Below are 19,451 nucleotides of genomic sequence, written 5' to 3'. Positions count from 1 at the left end.
CATACCGTAGGCCTGTTGCATCCTCTGTATTTAACAACAGCGTGGCTTCCCAAACGATTAGAAAGTGTTATAAAAAGGAAAGGTGATGTAACACAATGGTAAACATGCCTCTGTCCCAATTTTTGTTGAGCATGAAATTATAACTTTGTTTATATTTGCAAAATACAATTGTGCTGGTCATTAACTAATTGTTGAGTCATATGTCTTTGTGGTTATGGCTTTTGAATTAATTTTAAATTAGTTAATAGTCATGTGCCTCAACAAGTAAAGTCATAACATGATGCTTTTGCAAATCGTTAGCTAATGATTAATTAAATCAGACAACTGAAAGTTGAAATGCATGGCTTTGACCCATTGTGATAATTAACACATTAATTTACATTATTAGTTAATATAATGTTATTTGAGATTTAACACGATGTCATATTTAATTAACAGCAATTCATATATTATTTAATCTATGAATCATATAGAATGTTCGTTAGTTGCTGATGCAGTGATCATTAATAAATGGTTTAGTTCTTAATGAGTCATACATTAACTCATGATTATCTGTGCATTAGGTATGCATGAATTAATGCATATTAGTGTACCTGTATTGTATTTGTAAGTGTTACCGGTTCATCTTTCCACTTGTCCAGATGGATATGGTCATTACCTTTACTTTGCATGGGCTTGGGTTGTTGCTAAAATGTATATTGCATAACTGATTACTAATATTGTCACGTTGTTTGTATTCAGTGCATTTCAAAGTAATCTGTATGTATGTATGTAATCTGTACAGTAATAAATGATTACTGTATGTAATCAGTATGTAAGTTTCGTACATCTTAATATGGGACCTGCTGTGACCTCTAATGTTCCAAAATGTTGGTAGTTCAGGTTGAATCTGAAAGTTCCCAGTTCTCTCTTATCCTAAGGGTTGATGAGCCAAAGTCAACTCAATAGTCAGATGACAAATCACATTTGTATTTCTGTTTACATATATACAGTTATCAGCAAGTATTTACAGACATTATCAGTTGCATACATAACCATGACTATCACAATTCCAGTAACATAAAAGAGAGTAGAATATGAGAACATATGTAGCAATTGAACTAATTTACAAAATGACAGTCAAGACTTTTGTCAAGACTTTAGAAACCTTTTCAAATCATCAAAGTACAAGTCAAAGCAAAAGTGATTACAACTGTGACCTGAGTCTGATTCGAGTCCCCAACTCTGCATCATCATCATCATAATCATCATAGCTGATGTCACATAGCCAATCCAATTCTTCATCCATTTCCCCTTCCTCCTCTTCCACCAGCCTAGGAGTTGGCCTCGGTATGTGCATGCTACAGTCTGCTGTCTGAGTCTGAGGTCTTGCAGTCTTCTCTTAAGTAGACTGATGAGGCCCTTGGACCCCTCCTCTGTGAATCCATTCGTATAGCCTATAAGTCCACACATGAAGAATAATGGAATTACCGTCACACTAAACATTAAATCAGAGAGAGCTTATTTATGTTAAGACGAATCTTCAATACAAAATCAAATTATCAAATTAAAATAATCTTTGAAGGCTATTTATTCTTAGTTTTTGAGCCAATACTGGCATGATTGCTTTTCACTTGAAAATAGTTTGACCTATGAATGTTAAAATGCATAAAGCAAGATAGTTTGACTTACTTGCTGTTTGTGTGCACACTGAAATGGTGGCCATCAGTGACTGAACCTTTTCTGCTGAGTCCTTAAGGTACTGACAGTGCTGCATCATCTCCTTCACAAGGATCTGTTTTTCTTCTGTCAGTCGTGAGACAAGCATTGGTCAAAGAGCTTCTTCTTGGTGATAATGTCGACACCATCTGAAGGAATGAAAACATTATACATTAATTAGCAAATTTGATGATGATACATTTTAAATAAATACTAAAAGTTAAATCTTCATACAACACCTGTGTTCTGTTCCTGCCAAGGCCAGATCATGCTCTCTGCAGCTTTGTTGGAGAGTTTCTGCACAACTGAGATTGTGTCCACAAGATCACCATCAGGTTGTTGGTTGTATCTCTGGATCTCTTCTAGCAAGCGTTTCTTTTCTTGGGCAATCTTCTGACTAATCTTCTGACACCTTTTGTTGCGGTCTGTAATAAGAGCAAAAACAATGCTATTACAAAAGAGCTGCCATGGCATTTAATGAACAGAACCAATATATCTTCAATTTGCATTTGCATTACTTACATTTACTAATACATACCATTCTGTCTGTAAAGGTAGTGCTTCTTCAGACAAATACTCACAAAGAGTGCTTCGATGGAGATCTGCAAACCATGAGCATCAACCGGACTGGATGCTGCATTTCCTAGATTAAAGATAAGAAGAAAGAAAAATGTTTCAAACACACTCTCTACCAACAGAGATGGCAACCTCACGAGTGTCACAGGAGCATATCATTTGAGGAAAGGCTGTTGGCAGCAAACACTCTGCAAGAGCAAAAGACAATCAGGATGAAATTAAAGAATGTTTGGATTGTGAGTAAGTACTTGGAAAACATAATGCATGATTTACTAATGTTGTCTGAAAAAATGCAAATCAATTGAAAAAGAGACACCAACCTTGTTCACAGACAATGTACTTGCCATCATGGAGTTTCACAAACTCGGTTGGAGGAATGTATTTATAAAAGCCATACATGCTGGTTTGCCTACTGTGCAGAGTGTGGTGTTTATGTACCAACTGATCACACTCTGCACAAAACCACTCTGAGGGCAAACATTCCCCACAACGAATGATGGCTTCTCTCACGTGACAGTGATTACATGTCATCTGGAAGATGTTCTCAGCTGACAGCAAGTTGTCAATGTTTTGTGGCCTCGCCTGTTGCCAACATTGTTGGACCTCTTTCTGTCTTTGACACCTGCTGAGCAAAATCCTGCCCATCAATGCTCTCTGAATCCCGAAGAAGATCCTCAAGCCTTTGCATATTACAATCTTCAAAGAGAGTAAGAGAAAAATACAAACATAATAGAAATCCAGAAATCCAACATTGCAATTCCACTACCACTGACTTCTTTTGTGGCAATTCCATTGCTTTTAATACAGGGACAGTCCAGGGATAGCAGAGAAGGCAGAGGGTGAAAGGATAGTTGGAAATGGACAATCAAACCCATGACCCTTAAAGGAACATTCCACCGTTTTTAGAAATAGGGCTTATTCAACTTTTTCATACATTTAGATATGTGGGCAAATACATTTTTGTCTCAGTGCATGCATTGTTTTAGTTTGGCAGGGTCGGCGCTAGCTTAGCTTAGCATAATGAATGGAATCCTATGTTGCCAGCTAGCATGTCCCGAGTAAAAGTGATCCAAAAAAAAAAACACCTAATTACTTAATTACTGGCCTGCGTATTCACAATGAATACAAATAGCGATGCAGAATAAGACTAGGCGATTTCCTAGGCAGATATTGACTTGGGACTATATAATGAGGAAGCACAGGCGAAGCACTGCTACTTGGGCGCAGAGATATCACGCAACAGATGAAATCCACAAATATCTCTGCGCCCAAGTAGCAGTGCTTCGCCTGTGCTTCCCCATAATATATATGGTTTAGCTGGTGGAATCAACTGTCTCTTAATGGTGTCAATTAATATAAATGAAAACATGTCCCACCTTCCTACATACTTTTGTGCATCATATTGCAATATATCATTTGACGCGTTGAAGAAGATTTCAGCTGATTGGCTAACCCACAAGGTGAATGGAAAGACAAACAGAAATATAGGTATACTTTGATTTATTTGAACACAGCTTTTTTTTACAAAAATCAATAATAAAGAAAAAAAACAGCATGACAGCATGTTAGGGTGGAAACCATTGAAAGTGTGTAACGTAACGTGGCTCCTCCTTCTCATCTAAAATAGTCACATCCGCAACCAGGATGGCTGTGCCCGTAACGGGTAACTCGACAACTCATAGCAGGTATTCAACTCATATTGAACTACAGACCAATGGGTGACGTCACACATGGTTGGCACCTGGTGGGAACTGGCAGGCCGGCTCCCATGTCTCCTCCCAGATTTTTCCACTGTATCAGTAAAAAAAAAAAAAAAAAAAAAAAAAAAAAAAAAATTATATATATAGTTTCACAGCATAAATATTTTCAAAAAAATTGTACGGTCTTGTATTTCATTGTTTTTATACAAACCTATACATATATAGTGCTTGATGCAATGTAACAGATAAACATCAGCCACTCTCATCGATAAAGTCATAGAAAGTTAACTAGCCAATAGCCGATATCAGTCAACAAGGATGATCTTGGCCGATACTGATGTTCTGCCAATATATTGGTGAATGTCTACTTCCTAAATATAATCACACAGGGGCAATTATGCATGGTACTGAAAAGAGCAAGTGGCTAAATCCTGTAGGCAATATTTGACACTGCATTTAATCCAACCTATACCAACAGTGTAACCAACAGTGTAATTAATATACAGATGGGTCTCCAAAATTACAATATTGTGCAATATTTCAAGCAATTTTTGTTGTTTTAATCTTGATGATTACAGCTTACAGCTCATGAAAACCATAAATCATCAACTCAAAATATTAGAATAAAGAGGAATACAGAAATGTCGACCTTTTGAAAATAAATTTACAAATCTGACTTATCAAAAATTGTTAATGCATACACTCTATACTTGGTCTGGCTACTTTTGCACAAATTACTGCATCAGTGTGGTGTGGTATGGAGGCCATCAGTGTATGGCATTGCTGAGGTGTTATGGAATCCCAGGTTGCTTTGATAGTGACCTTGAGGTTGTCTGTAATGTTAGGTTTGGTGTCTATCATTGTCCTCTCTATGGGGTTCAGGTGTGATGAGTTAAGCACAGCAATACCATGCTAAGCAAACCAGTTACTAGCAGTTTTGGCACTGTGGCAGGGGCAGAGTCCTGCTGGTAAAGGAAATCAGCATGTACATAAAGCTTGTCAGCAGATGGAACCATGCTCTAAAATCTCCAGGTAGAAGGCTGCATTGACTCTGGACTTAAAACCTAGTGGACATCACAATTCTCTCACCGCTGCTTGTTGGTTGCAAAACTTTGAGACCCACCTGTACATTTAAATTTGTGTGTGCTACAATATACATTCCAACCTTACGTTCCAACCTTTATCCACCACCTATGAGATGGTTAAAAGTGGAAACAGAAAGGACATTTATGAAGGCAATATAAACCAATATAAAGCAGTACTTACCATGCAGAGCAAGGTAACCATTTCACCCTTACTTCTGCTTGCCCCTACAGAAAGACACAAACATATAATCAGGTTTTGAATATCATCATTTTGGGGGCAAGGCCACTTGGCCTTCAGTTGAACTTAAATGGACTCAAATTACCACTTGCTTAAATGGTCAGTATTTTGTGATATGTGAAATGCCAGATGAGCCACAGACAATGGAGAGATGATCAGAGCCTAATGAAAAATATATTTCTTACCTCATTTATCCTTCTTCCTGTTATGGAGTCATATTTGAAAACTTTTTGCCTACTACATTTCCGGCAACCTTAAATGACAAAAATAAATAAATAAATAAATATATATTAATTAACCATAAATGTCAAAAAACTTGAAATGAACATTAACATTGTCCTCAAACTTTGAAAACATCAGAAAATACAGCTAAATAACTAAAGAATACATATATTAAGGGCCATTCACACCAAGAATGATAACTATAAAAAAAATATTGTTCTCGTTAATATGATAAACTATAACGATAACTTCATGGAGAACAATATTGTTGGGGATCACTTTTAAAGCGATTTTGAGAATGATAAAAAGCTAACAGCCAATAAGAACCCATCACATTTTAGCCATTACATTTATTAACACAAGGCGAGACTTTGCTTATTGTTGGTCAGTCTGGATGCTTTTATCGTTATGGTTATAGTTATCATTCCTGGAATGAAGGGGTGGGGGGGGAGTGGGGGTGGAGCTACCTGGGCTGCCTATTGATGTGTGTGTGTGTGCGCGTGTATTCATCTCTCCTCAAGTGTGTATTGCTCATTGCTTTACTCCTAGAGTGTGTGTTCAGTACTGAAAGGTATGTATGCGAGGACAAACTCCTTTGTGTATCAGACTGGCCACTGAAAATTACTCACTATTAACTAATTGACTGTATTTAAATTCACCTGAAATTTAAATTTCATGAATAATGATTACAAAAAGGGGAAATTCATACATAGTGTGCTAAGACCACAGTTCACTTACACTTTCTTTTTTTGGGGGGGGGTTGTTCTTTCACAGGGAGAGAGACGGGGTATAAATCTAAAAGATAAAATGTCTCTTTTTCCTGGGCCTGAGGCTGGGACTCAGCCAGGGCCAAGAACTGATGCTGTGGCTCTGGCTGGGCCTGATGCTGTGGCTCGGTCTGGGCCTGAGGCTGGGGCTCGGTCTGGGCCTGAGGCTGGGGCTCGGTCTGGGCCTGAGGCTGGGGCTCGGTCTGGGCCTGAGGCTGGGGCTCGGTCTGGGCCTGAGGCTGGGGCTCGGTCTGGGCCTGAGGCTGGGGCTCGGTCTGGGCCTGAGGCTGGGGCTCGGTCTGGGCCTGAGGCTGGGGCTCGGTCTGGGCCTGAGGCTGGGGCTCGGTCTGGGCCTGAGGCTGGGGCTCGGTCTGGGCCTGAGGCTGGGGCTCGGTCTGGGCCTGAGGCTGGGGCTCGGTCTGGGCCTGAGGCTGGGGCTCGGTCTGGGCCTGAGGCTGGGGCTCGGTCTGGGCCTGAGGCTGGGGCTCGGTCTGGGCCTGAGGCTGGGGCTCGGTCTGGGCCTGAGGCTGGGGCTCGGTCTGGGCCTGAGGTTGGGGCTCGGGCAATGTCGTCGTGGAGTTCCCTACAATATTGTATGTGTATGTTAATTTTCAATATTTCACCATCATAAAAAAAACCCAGTTTAAAACTGTCATGACTTAAATTACACAAATCCTACCTTCTTTGATCAATACAAAATTGTAGGCCTTTCTCATGGTGGCCACAATTTTTAGGTTATCCTCAGTGGGTGGCAGATGAGTCACCACATCGGCCACCCACTTTCCAGAGGCCTTATCCTTCTTGCCGAAAAATAGAATTGGGACATAGCCCAATGCACTTAGTTTTTTTACCTGTAATAAATAAACGCAGACAGCAAACATTAGTTATTCCCACTGCATTATCTTCCATCCTATTGAAAAAAATTGCATTAAATATCCCAAGCTCGGAGCCCTCCCCCAGACAGCACGCCAAATACGCATAATCTTTACTCTGTTTAATCGATGTAAGTGTGAACTCTATGTACTCTATACCAGTGGTTCTCAAAGTGGATTTGCTTTGAATGAGAAAGTTGTGCTTTATCGTTAAGAAATGCTTATCAATGACAATGTAATGATCTAGAATCTACATATAAAATCTTGATTATAAATGCACTAATAAATTAAAACATTAACATTTAACTTTTTTGTGATTATGACTAATCAAGTCAATCTGTTGTGAATCACTTGAATCACTTCACTCAGGTCATGATGAACTGTTCTTCCTGCTGCTTAGCTTGGCTTATTTGCCATTAAGATAGCTGATGAACGTGGATAAATGTTTGAGTCAGTCCACATCATTAAGTGATTCAAAATCCAAAGTTGACTAAAGACCAAGTTAGTACACACCAGCTAGAAAACACGGAATAGTGAACCCGGACACAACTTCAGAGAATAGAAATGGCATCAAAGTATACAAATGGTAGCAAGCAAAAGCTTAATTGTTTTGATTATGAGGGGGTCCTTGGAAATTGTTCTACCACACAAAGGGTCCTTGGCACAAACAGTTTGAGAACCCCTGCTTTATACAAACAATATTCATGTAATGTTGTGCTGGATGCTGGTGGTCTAGTATTTAGCAATCTGGGTTTCTAAAGGGAACACTAAAAGTCCTGACACCCTTCAAAAATAATTATATTGATTGGACACACACAAAACAAAATATGATAACAAAAATACATTTTGACTGGACTCCCTCTTTATGGCCACCTATCCACCTGGTCCAAACACTCCCCCCCCCCCCCCCGGTCGGTCTACCTGTCTCTGCCCACGGCAAATGTAGCTTGGGGGACAAACAGAAACACTAATTTGGGAATGCCACCAACGGACATAAAATAGCCAGCCGCTCTACAGAACCTGGTCTCGGTCTTACTCCAGTAGGTATGGTTGAATCCTTTCCACTTTTAACGCGACATTACTATCTCCCCTGTAGTAATTCAAATGCTTTTTTAAGTTGTGGCTTTGAAACAGGACACCTGGAATATGGCCTTGCTTTTAACAACATATATGTTGCACACAGCATGGCTTTCACGCATGTCCTGAGTTATTTTGCCACGTCGTCATGCACTTTCTCTAAAAATAATGCAGCGCAAGGCACTATAAGTGTAAGATGCAAGTAGGAGCATGTTATCTACTTACATAATCATGCAAGACTGTCTTTAATAGTGACTATGGGTCTGAATTCTGTGATCTGCCTTTAGCAGAGACAGAGACTTCAGTAACACGCATACTGCAGTACCTGTGTGGTACTAAAGCAAGGTTATATTTACAATGTAGCCAGTTGTATATGTAAACAAATGTACATGAGCGCCTGGTCAAAAAGAAAGTCAAGTCAAGTCATCTTCATTTATATAGCGCTTTTAACAATGTAGATTGCTTCAAAGCGGCTTTACAGTGATAAACGGATAATTTAGGTAACAGAGATTGTTTTGGCTTCATAGCGGTTCTTGAATAAAGATATTTTGGCGGTTCTTGAATAAAGACCGATGGCGTTCATGTGCGCATTCTATTCCATGCATGTCAAGCAAATTACAAATTAATTAAAATAATATGTTACACCAATGCCATCTATGACTACCTCAAATTCATTCACTGACAGATTAAACTTATTTTTGTAAAATGAGGCCCTTGCCCTATCACACAATATTAATGAAAGTGAAACAAATCATATTGCTTGATGAAATATGAGCATTTCTACTTACTGCAATATGGGCAGAGTCCACCACTCTTCCCGCATTTCTATTTTTTAGGACCCTTTCCCCCCACTTCCTGTCCAGGGTCATTTTTTTGGCAGCTACTTTGATTTTTTGGGAGATGGGTGAGAAACAAGAGCTGCAGGTTTTGCGGCTCACCTGTGTTGGTAAAAGTATACCAAAGTGAGACATCAGATCCACAGTCACAGATAAGAATTACAAATCAAGATACAGTTTAATTTGGCTGTATACAGGAAAGAGAGGAACACATGAAGCACAATGCAATTCAGAATATGCGTCTCTAGACTGACACAGGATTATTATTATTATAATCATACAGTGAAAGTGGCAGATGTAGGAGACACCCAGGCTACTCTAATCAATGTTGCCTCTGGCGTTTGGTGCAAAACAAGCAATCAAAATTGATATCAACCAGATGCCTTACATTATCACGGTTTTGTAACACAGTACAGATATCATACAGGGTCATTTAGTAGGAGCATACTTTAGTGTCCAATTGACCCAATAATGAGAAATGTAGAACATTAAAACCACATATTTGAATATTGGACATAATGCTCTATTCCACTTTCCCTCACCTGGTTAGGTGCTTGGCAGGAAGGGCAAGGCTTGAACTTCCTTTGAGACATTTTGAAATCTACACACACACACACACACACACACACATTTTCTACAGTGCACTTTAGACAGCGTCAACAAACAAAACACAACTTATTGGCATAATCGATCATTTTTCATACATGTCATTGTTATATATTTTCTAATTTACCTATTTTGGAAGCTACTATATATATATATATATATATATATATATATATATATATATATATGAATCAGTCAATAATTTATGACAGCACTACTTATTACATTATACATATGAATTGTTTTATTTCATATTGAAAAATTGTGATGCCACAATGTAGTAGTTATGAATTAATTTGTATTGTTAATTATGGATTTATTTTGGTTGTGCATTATATAATTTTGCGTGGATTTTTAACAATTGGGCTGTAAAACAAACCAATCTGGCAACACCGTTCTTCATTCTGAACATTTATAATGTTGGATAATAGTTGTGGGCTAATGTAATACTGAAAATCTTACATTCCCCAATAATTGTACCTTACATGATTATATGCGACAAAAATGAACTTGAATTCAATTAGCTAACTTTGCTAGCCCGCACATGTGGTGCAGAAAGCTATATTTTTATCAGAAATATCATCAGAAATATCATCAGTCATCAGAAATGGCCACCTTACAAATCTAAAGTTTCTAAACACAACTTCTTGTCCTGATTCAACAGTTTTTGATGTGTAATCCATCTCTATTAATTAACGTTAACCCTTCTACTTACCGAGTGTAAAATCGCAATGGACCTTGGGATCGCCCATACGTTGACGTCAGCGTTATTAATTTAGAGGATTTAATAAAACAACAACAACAAAAAAAGATTAATTGAACTCAATCGTAGCATATTATATATATTTATTAAAATCAACAAACCTCCGATAAAAACGTTATCCAGCATGCTATAATTAAAGCAGTGTCCTACCTATGACAAGAAAACTCTTAAAATGCTTACTTAAAATGCTTACTAAATCATTTTTTGTAGCCTATTCCTTTTTTATTTTTATTTATTGTAGTGTCGACCCATAAGGCAGACAACGGGTTGCGGTGTGCTGACCCAAGACGTCAAATTTCAACGCTGTTGAGTTCTATAGAAGTCTATCGGACTACCCTGCACGTCGAAAAATAACGCCAAAGGTATACCCAGTGCGTTAAAAAGTGACGCCAGGGTCTACTGACCATGCGTCAGACATTTGACGAGTAGGGGGTGAGACTGTGTTGTCAATGTACACAATTACTGACCTGTCCAGCATATCTCTGAATATGTCGTTAACGAAGGCCTGGAAGATTGAAGGACTATTGACCAGGCCGAACGGCATAACCCGGTATTCATAGTGCCCATTGGTGGTTGAGAACGCCGTCTTCCACTCGTCTCCCTCCCGGATACGAATTAGATTGTAGGCGCAGCGTAAATCCAGTTTGGTGAAGTATTGTGCCGTTCTTAGCTGTTCAAGTGCGGATGGCACCAGAGGGAGTGGGTACCGGAATTTCACGGTGATTTCGTTGAGACCCCTATAGTCGATGCACGGCCGTAGACCCCATCCTTTTTCCGCACGAAGAAGAAGCCCGCGGATGCGGGTGAAGTAGACGGCCAAATGAATCCCTTCTCTAGTTCCTCCTTGATATACTTGGCCATGGCCTCGGACTCTGGTTGTGACAGTGGGAAGATGCGACCCCTGGGAGGCGAATGACCTGGGAGAAGTTCAATGGCACAGTCATGTCTACGGTGTGGTGGCAGTGTGTTGGCTCGTTCTTTACTGAAAGCCAAGGCGAGGTCGTGGTATTCTCTAGGCAGGTTAGGAACGACCAGAACCTCCGGGTTAACCCGGACAGCATGAACTGGCAGGGGGGGGGTGATTGTGGATAGACATGTTTCTTGACATTGAGTGCTCCATCTGGTTATCTGTCCCTCTCTCCACGAGATCTGTGGGTCATGGAGCCGGAGCCAGGGTAATCCGAGGATGACTGGAGTATTAGAAACAGGGGAGCACGTAGAACTGAATATGTTCGTTGTGGAGAAGGCCGGTTGACATCGGGAGTTTCTGAGTTAAGTGGGTGATCAGACCAGACCCCAAGGGGCGCCCATCTATCGTGGCTACAGAGAGGGAAGTGGAACATGGTATTAGCGACACGTTATTAGACCTGGCAAACTCCTCTGAAATAAAGTTTCCAGCTGCCCCTGAGTCCAACAAGGCAGCGGTAACCACACGAACACCATTAATCCATAATATGATTGGAACAGTGACACAGAATATGGAACTGACAGAGCTTAATGTGGCACTCACCGATTTAGCGGCGGCCGATGATGGACGTGAGGGGCATGAGATCCGTTGGTGTCCAGGCAATCCACAGTACAGACACAGACGATTGGTGAGGCGGCGATTTCTCTCCTCGGCAGACAGATGGTATGTATTGACTTGCATGGGTTCAGGTGTTTCGTCGTGGCATGGGAATACAGCTGGGGTAGGGCGTCGTGAGCTGACGCGGCGTGCGCGCTGCAGATTGTCAATACTAATAGCCAAATCGATCAAACTATTGAGGTCCCTGCCCTCATCACGGCAAGCGAGTTCAGACTGCAGTTCATGCGATAGACCCTTCCGAAACAAGACCTTGAGTGTATCATCTATCCAGTTAGTCTGTGCCGCCAGAGTCCGAAAGTTCATAGCGTATTCGGCTGCCGTAGACCTCCCTTGTGATAGTTCCAACAAGCGATCGCCTGCTCCCTTCCCCTCTCTGGGGTGATCAAAGACTTGGCGGAAACGTTCGAGGAAATCATGGAATGTGGTGAACGCAGTCCCGTCAGCGCGCCACACAGCCGTAATCCAATCTAAAGCCCTTCCCGTTAAAAGTGAGCAAACAAAGGCGATCTTACCAGTCTCTGTGGTATAAAGTGCAGGTTGCTGTTCGACAAAGAGGGAGCACTGGAGTAGAAAGCCTTTACATTTGGACGCATCACCATCAAACTTCTCAGGGAACGCTAGGCGGGGATTAACTTGAGACGGCGTCTCTGCCGCGTGGGTAATGGCGACCGCTGCGGGAGGTGGCGTCGCGGCGGCGGCGCTGTGGATGCTCTGAATTGCCTTTACCAATTCCTCCGTTACCGTCGTCAACCGGTTCAATTGGTGCTGGTTAGCCGCGATCTGACTAGCCTGAGCAGCCATGTTGGCAAACAGATGATCAAAAGCTGCTGGATCGTCTCTTGGCGAAGTCTTCTGTTGTGAGTCATCACGCGACATAGGATCCATTTGCAAGCTTTATTGCAGTATACAGGGTCGTACAGGCGATGGTCAGAAACAGCAAACAAGAGCAACGGAGAACAGACAATACCGTGGTCAGGGACAGGCAGGAAGTCAGGGCAACAGGCAAGTATCACAGTCCAGGTAAACAGGCGGGGGTCAATAGGCAGGCAGCGGAGAAACAGTAAACGGTAAACAGACAAGAATGGCAACAGGAAGGCAAACTGGGAAATAACGCTTAGTAATGACAGCCGGAGCAATGATCAAGACTTCGCGTCAGTCTGTGTGAACTAGCAGCTTAAATGGTAGTCCTAACCAGCTGCAGCTGGCGGATGATCAGAGTCCAAGGTATGGGGCTGATGGGAAATGTAGTGCGTGTCAGTGTAAGTGAGTGAGTGGATGCATGAATGTCAGTATTCTGGAGATGGAGCCCTCTGCTGGCCAGCGGAGGGGATCACGGGGTTCGTCTCCGTGACACTTACAATATTACTGTTATTTATATTTGTTTGTTTCTAAGAAATGTATTATATTGTATGGCCAGAGATGTACAGTTAGATATGTGTGTGTGGCTGTTTACGAGGAGGAGGAGCAGAACTGGACTGCAGCACACAGAAGTGTGTGTGGTTCTATGTGTGTGTTTGCTCAAGGACACGGAGAACTGTGGTTCTACTCCTAGAACCTTATAAGGACATCAGCCATCTTGGCTGAGTTTACTGGAGTTCAAGGACACAAAAGCCAGACAGCTTGCACCTGCGAGGCCTTGAGAAGAGTCTGGAAACTTTGGGAAAGTTACAACGTACGTCAATCAAGAAGATAACCCAACGTCTGTGATAAACAACTCAGGTATAAAAGACTGATGAGTTGATTGCCTCTTCGGATACTGATACATCAGTACCCCCGACGCCTAGAAGCCCAGAGCTGAGGACAAGAAACCCCAAGCTGAAGATGGGAAGCCCAGAGCTGACTACACCTTTGACTCAAGAGTGATTACTGTATTTTATACTTTAATGATGATTTATTTGCCTTTACATTTTTGTTTATTATAAAAGAAAAGTAACCAATTAAAAGAAATTTAATTGATTACAAAAGCTGCCTACCTTGGTTTGATGTATAGTGTTTTAAGAAAGACTTTGAACAAGAACGTACCACAGAGGAGTCTTCTGACCAAATTGTAAGTAATTTAAAATGCTTATAATTTAGGCCAGACTCGACTTACTTTACCTAACCTGAGAATAATAAATAATAAGGTTAAAAGGTGTTAAGATCAAAAATCACACCGCAAAACACCAGTGGTCACAATCAGGCGTCACACAGGAAAACGAACTGATTCGATGAATATACCACAACCACATATAATCTCCTGGGCCCAGTTTTTCAAAAGTAATCCAGTGGGATTTCGGATCACGGATTGGATCAAATCTTAGAAATGGGTTTTTCAAAAGCAAAAGAGGGATTCTGAACTAAGATCAGAGCATGTAATCGGATCTTACATTTGATCTAGATCAAACCTGCCCTTTGGGTTTTTCAAAACTTTGAACTCAGTTTGGGATCTATTTGATCCAAAAAAAAAAAACATGATTATCCTGATCCCATCAGAAGGGTGGATTCTGTTGTGATTTTTCGAACCAAATAAAATCAGAGAGTTTTTTAAAGTGATTACATGTTTACTGATGTTATATACATTTCTTCATATTTGTAGCATATATGAACCATGTCATTTATGTCATATATGAATGTTCCTCAGCTAGGATGGTGACAGCTATAAGCTATGAGTATGAGTTGCTTCTGAAACGGGAAACCAAAAGAGCAGAAGTACAGATTGAACTGTAAAGAACAAATCTTGCTTACCCAACTTCAGCAGAAAAAAGTGCAGATGGAGATACATCTCCTAAAGTCAGAGATGGAAAGAGTATCTGTCCTGTAAATGATTTTTGACTATTGGATAGTATTGTTTTTGTTTTTTTGTTATTTAAAGTTATTCACCTGCGCAGGTGTGGCATTGTTTCATTCTGCCACAATAACCCAGGTCAGGATTATTAGCCAAATTCATCCATGACCATTATTTCATTAGGCATAATTCATATAATGTGCCCATTTTAGAAAATTTGAATACAGCTGTTTATGGCATTTTTCTTCACCATGGTGCACCATCACTCACACACTCTCTCTCTCTCACACACACACAAACACACACACACACACACAAAAAAAAAAACCTTGTGGTTTGAATTAAGCAATGCCAAATGTCTTGGCACAAGCTATGGCCAATGCCATACTTTCTGAAAAGTAATTAAATGTTGTGCACATTGGCAAATTGAGGCTCACTGAGAATGTGTTGGCCGTGGAGGGCTTCGACCTAACCCTGGTTCCAGGAATGTGATAGTTGGTTTCTCCTGAAATCCTGCCAGTGGGACTTTAGATGCCCCACTGGCAAAGATTAAAATGTCCTCCATCTTCACGTTGTCAACATCTCCTTCTAAAATGAAATAGAAAACAAGACAAAAATGTACATTACCGGCATAGCTAATAGCGAAAACCTTTAAAAGTGAGAATTTCCTTTACTGTAATTGTATAAAACCCTTATGACCCTGTTCTAATCATAGCCCTGACACTAATTGCCACTAATAAGCAGGTCTTTAATCTTCTGAAAGTGGTAAATCATTCTCGTTCCTTAGTCGTAGTCATGGTGTTGTAGGGCAATGTGTCTTTGCACAGGAGCTGAAATCAAGGCTGCAAGCTCATCTCTCGTGGCTGATCCTCCACTTTCTACCACATGATGTGATAGTCTGGTATGCTCCATCAGCTCATCCACAACATCCCCAACTCCAAGGCAGATATTATGTAGCATTGTGCAGGCAACTACCACTTTTGGGACAACCATCTGATCCAGTGGTAGAGCCTGAAGAAAGATCACTCTCCACTGACACTTCATCCTGCCAAAAGATGTTTCTCTCCACTGACACTTCATCCTGCCAAAAGATGTTTCTATTATGCACCTTGCCCTGGAGTGGTGTCTGTTGAACCGGGCCTGCATTGGTCCCTGGACTGGTTCCCTATAAGGTGTAATAATGCTGATGTGATTGTCAATGCAGGGATATCCTCCATCACCTAATAAAAAGTGTCCAGGGGGTGGGTATGCCGCAAGCTGGTAAACTGGGCTGCAACGCAGGACTCTTGCATCATGTGTTGATCCAGGGTGTCCACAGAACACATCGATAAAGCTTCCAGTATGGTCACAGATGGACCACAACAGAATGAAAAAGTTTTCTGTTGAAATAACAGTTGGCATCTCTCACTGGGGCAAACATCTATAGCGCCCAAAGCCCCCAGGAAAGCATTGTGATTTGCCACCTGGCAAAACCTTCCCTTACTGCCTTCCTATCATCTTCTGTGGATGGTAGTTTTATGATATTGCCTCTGTGGAGCAGGAGAGACCTCAGTACCTCTCTTACTGAGTGGAAGACTGTGCTCTTGGGTATGGAGAATGCCCGGCAGACAACTCTGTAGGAGGTACCGTAAGCCAACCAGAAGATGAATACCAGCACCTTTATGGTTTAAATAGACAAAGCACTGGCACAGTAGGGTTAATTTGGATGTAGGCTGTGGGATTTACATCCTGCAAAATTAGATGCAGGGCCACACATTAATCAACTGATACACTTATGACTTCTTTCCATTCAGTGTTACTGATATGGATTTTTATGGTTATATTGATATGGTTTATTCACTGGGCTATATTATGTCAAAATGTAGAGGTACGGGTCAAAATTAATAAAAATGTAACATAAATCAACTTGTTTATGGTTTCTGGCAATAAAACAATCTTATTCATATAATAATGGTGGTGCTAGCTGCTACACTCACTTGTTCAAGAGTCATGGCCAGAAGCCTTCTACGAAGCCGTCGTCTTCGCTACTTCCTACTTCCTTCCACTTCCTGCTTTGCTACTGTTCGGACGCTCTTGCTTACAGCTCCGCGCTTTGCTCTATTGCTTTTATATTTTATCTCCTAATTTTAACTACAGCAAATCAGCACAGTGCTCAAGTGACAAATCTTGGCACCAACATTCTTTTTAACTGGAAGAATTGCTACAAAAAAGGGGAATTTTTATCCAACCAGCCTCCCACTGACGACTGCCATCAGCTTACATTCCGGAAAAGGGAAAACACAGCTGTCTACATCCAAAAGGATTAGAAATAATATGCCTCCTCTGGTTGAAGAATCTACCTGCTGCACAAACTGCCACAGACTTCTACAAAGGATTGCAGTTCTTGAAACAAAGTTACTTGCGGGACTACCAAACCAGACGGAACACACAACAGAGCTTCGTCATGGACATCCTCAGCACAGTCGGTGAGTCCCATGAATCTAATGCCCCTAAACAGACCATACTGAGTGCCGAAATTGGTCAACATATTAATCGATTGCACAAACAGGGAGCGAGACCCAAAGGCACTCGAGACATCAGATTGTCACGAGTATCACATATTAATGCAGTAGCATCCTCTACCCCAAACACTAGCTCCCTACCACCTCCAATACATCTGGAGAACAGATTTGAAGTGTTAATGAATGTGGGTGAGGAATCTCCAGACATGATAAATGTGGGTATGGAATCCCCAAACATGATCGGACACAGATCAAATCAGCCAGCAGCTAACACCGATGCTAACTGCCGCTCAAGGTTGAACAGACAGCGGCACTCAGCTCAGAGAGCAGCCGAGCCCAGGACTCTGATAGTGGGTGACTCTATTATCAGACACATTAGCAGCAGGGATACAACTACATGCTGCCTTCCACAAGCAACAGTTTCTGATGTAAACAGGGAACTTAAGAGCATTCTGATGAAATATAAGACTGCAAATTGACTAATCATCCATGTGGGGAAGAATGATATTCGGAAGGAGCTGTCAGAACTCCTTAAAAGGAATTTCAATGAACTTTTTGAAATGCTTAGAAGACCAAAAGTTCAGTCGTTCATCAGTGGACCACTCCCAGCAAGAGGAACAAATAGATTTACACGGTTGCTTGGGCTTAACACATGGCTGCAAAAAACCTGCAACTTAAAGGGACTGAATTTCATCGACAACTTCAATCTGTTCTGGAGTCAGAGACAACTGTTCACTCATGATGGCCTGCACCCAAACAAACTGGGCTCAAGAGTGCTAAAGGACAATATCTACTTCTCCCTCCATCATCCTTCAGCAGTGTGTGCCAATCTGAATGGCGCAAACACACCTGGACAGAGTACAACTGACCACAGGAATTCATTTCAACACCTGAATGGACATGCGGTTGACACATCCCACAAGGTCAATGATAACACCATGCAGCCACAACAACCACTGCTCACGGACACAATCCTGACTGAGCCCTGCCCACAGAGCTCACCGAGAGACAGTGACGTGTTAGAACTGCTCCAAGATTCAGCACCCAAGGACGACTTTCGGGAAAACAGCCAGGGAAACCAGGACAACATATTACAGCCTCCGGTAACACCAGAGCAACAGCCCCTCTCACCGGACACGTTATCCCTCTCTCCAGCATCCCCTCTTCTGTGCTTCTCAGAGAAAATGGAGGAACTGGTGTATGCTGGAACCAAACTCTCCCACTCTTTTGCTGCGAGCCCCCAGATATCAACAAAAAAGCGTCAAGCCCCGAAACCACCAAAGCCTGTGGGCCCAGCTCGCCCTCCTCCTCCTCCTGCGAGAGCTCTTCGGCCCCTGCCACAACGCCAGGGCCCACATCCTCCTCCATCTGTTCTAGGTGAATCAAAAACAACCGATAACAGCTCTCAGTGATGTGTGTTGGGGCCCCCGCTATGATAACAGTGACTTTATCAAAAGTTTACAGAACAAGCGGGAACCCAGTGTGCCTGTTGCTTTCTCTATTTCTGTTTTATTATGTGATAGAAAGCCTAAGGCCTTCTCAAATCGTTTGGCAAACCCATATAATCTGCTGCCTATTACACGTCAAACTAAGATTACTGTAGAGACAGAAAGTAAGACTGTTAAGTTAGCACTTTTAAACATCCGCTCACTTAAAAATAAATCACTTCTAGTCAATGACTTAATAACCACAAACAACCTAGATTTTATGCTTCTAAATGAAACATGGCTTGAAGACAGTTGCAGTTCAACAATCCTGAATGAAACAGCCCCTCCTAACTTTACTTTTATGAGTGTCTGCAGAGCTGTTAGGAGAGGTGGAGGTGTTGCTGCTCTATTTAAAGATGTCTATCAATGCAAGCAAGTGTCATTTGGTGATTACTTGTCTTTCGAATACTTGGGTATTGTGTTAAAAGGCGCTCCTCGCATTCTACTTATAGTTATCTACAGGCCTCCAAAATACTCTCCAGCCTTTGTGGAGGAATTTACAGAACTGTTATCAGCAATTTCCTCTGAGTTTGACTGTTTTGCTATTACTGGGGACTTTAACATCCACATAGAAAATGCAGAATCCAATATGTCAAAAGAAATCCTAACAGTTTTGAATACTTTTGATCTGACTCAGCATGTACATGGACCCACACACAATCGTGGACACACTC

At 41.5% G+C, this 19,451-nt stretch overlaps 1 protein-coding gene across 2 annotated transcripts; it reads right to left on the bottom strand.

The window, feature by feature from the left end:
• Window positions 1–3,070: 3,070 nt before the first annotated feature.
• Window positions 3,071–11,198, bottom strand: LOC125244558 (proteoglycan 4-like). Of its 2 annotated transcripts, none has more exons than XM_048154641.1 (8): window positions 10,393–11,198; window positions 9,614–9,672; window positions 9,024–9,173; window positions 6,966–7,137; window positions 6,258–6,869; window positions 5,483–5,550; window positions 5,241–5,284; window positions 3,071–4,065 (listed from the first exon to the last, which is right to left on the bottom strand). In XM_048154641.1, exons 1-8 carry the CDS (start codon window positions 10,427–10,429, stop codon window positions 3,999–4,001), a joined length of 1,209 nt encoding a protein of 402 aa, XP_048010598.1. In that variant the 5' UTR covers window positions 10,430–11,198; the 3' UTR covers window positions 3,071–3,998. The 2 variants fall into 2 exon arrangements, with proteins under 2 accessions (XP_048010598.1, XP_048010606.1); XM_048154649.1 differs by lacking the exon at window positions 3,071–4,065 and adding an exon at window positions 4,075–4,345.
• Window positions 11,199–19,451: the final 8,253 nt, after the last annotated feature.

The sequence above is a fragment of the Megalobrama amblycephala genome, linkage group LG1 (genome assembly GCF_018812025.1).
Source record: "Megalobrama amblycephala isolate DHTTF-2021 linkage group LG1, ASM1881202v1, whole genome shotgun sequence".
NCBI classification, from domain to species: domain Eukaryota; kingdom Metazoa; phylum Chordata; class Actinopteri; order Cypriniformes; family Xenocyprididae; genus Megalobrama; species Megalobrama amblycephala.
Note: the sequence above shows the minus strand (reverse complement) of the source record. Positions and strands in the feature narration are given on the sequence as shown.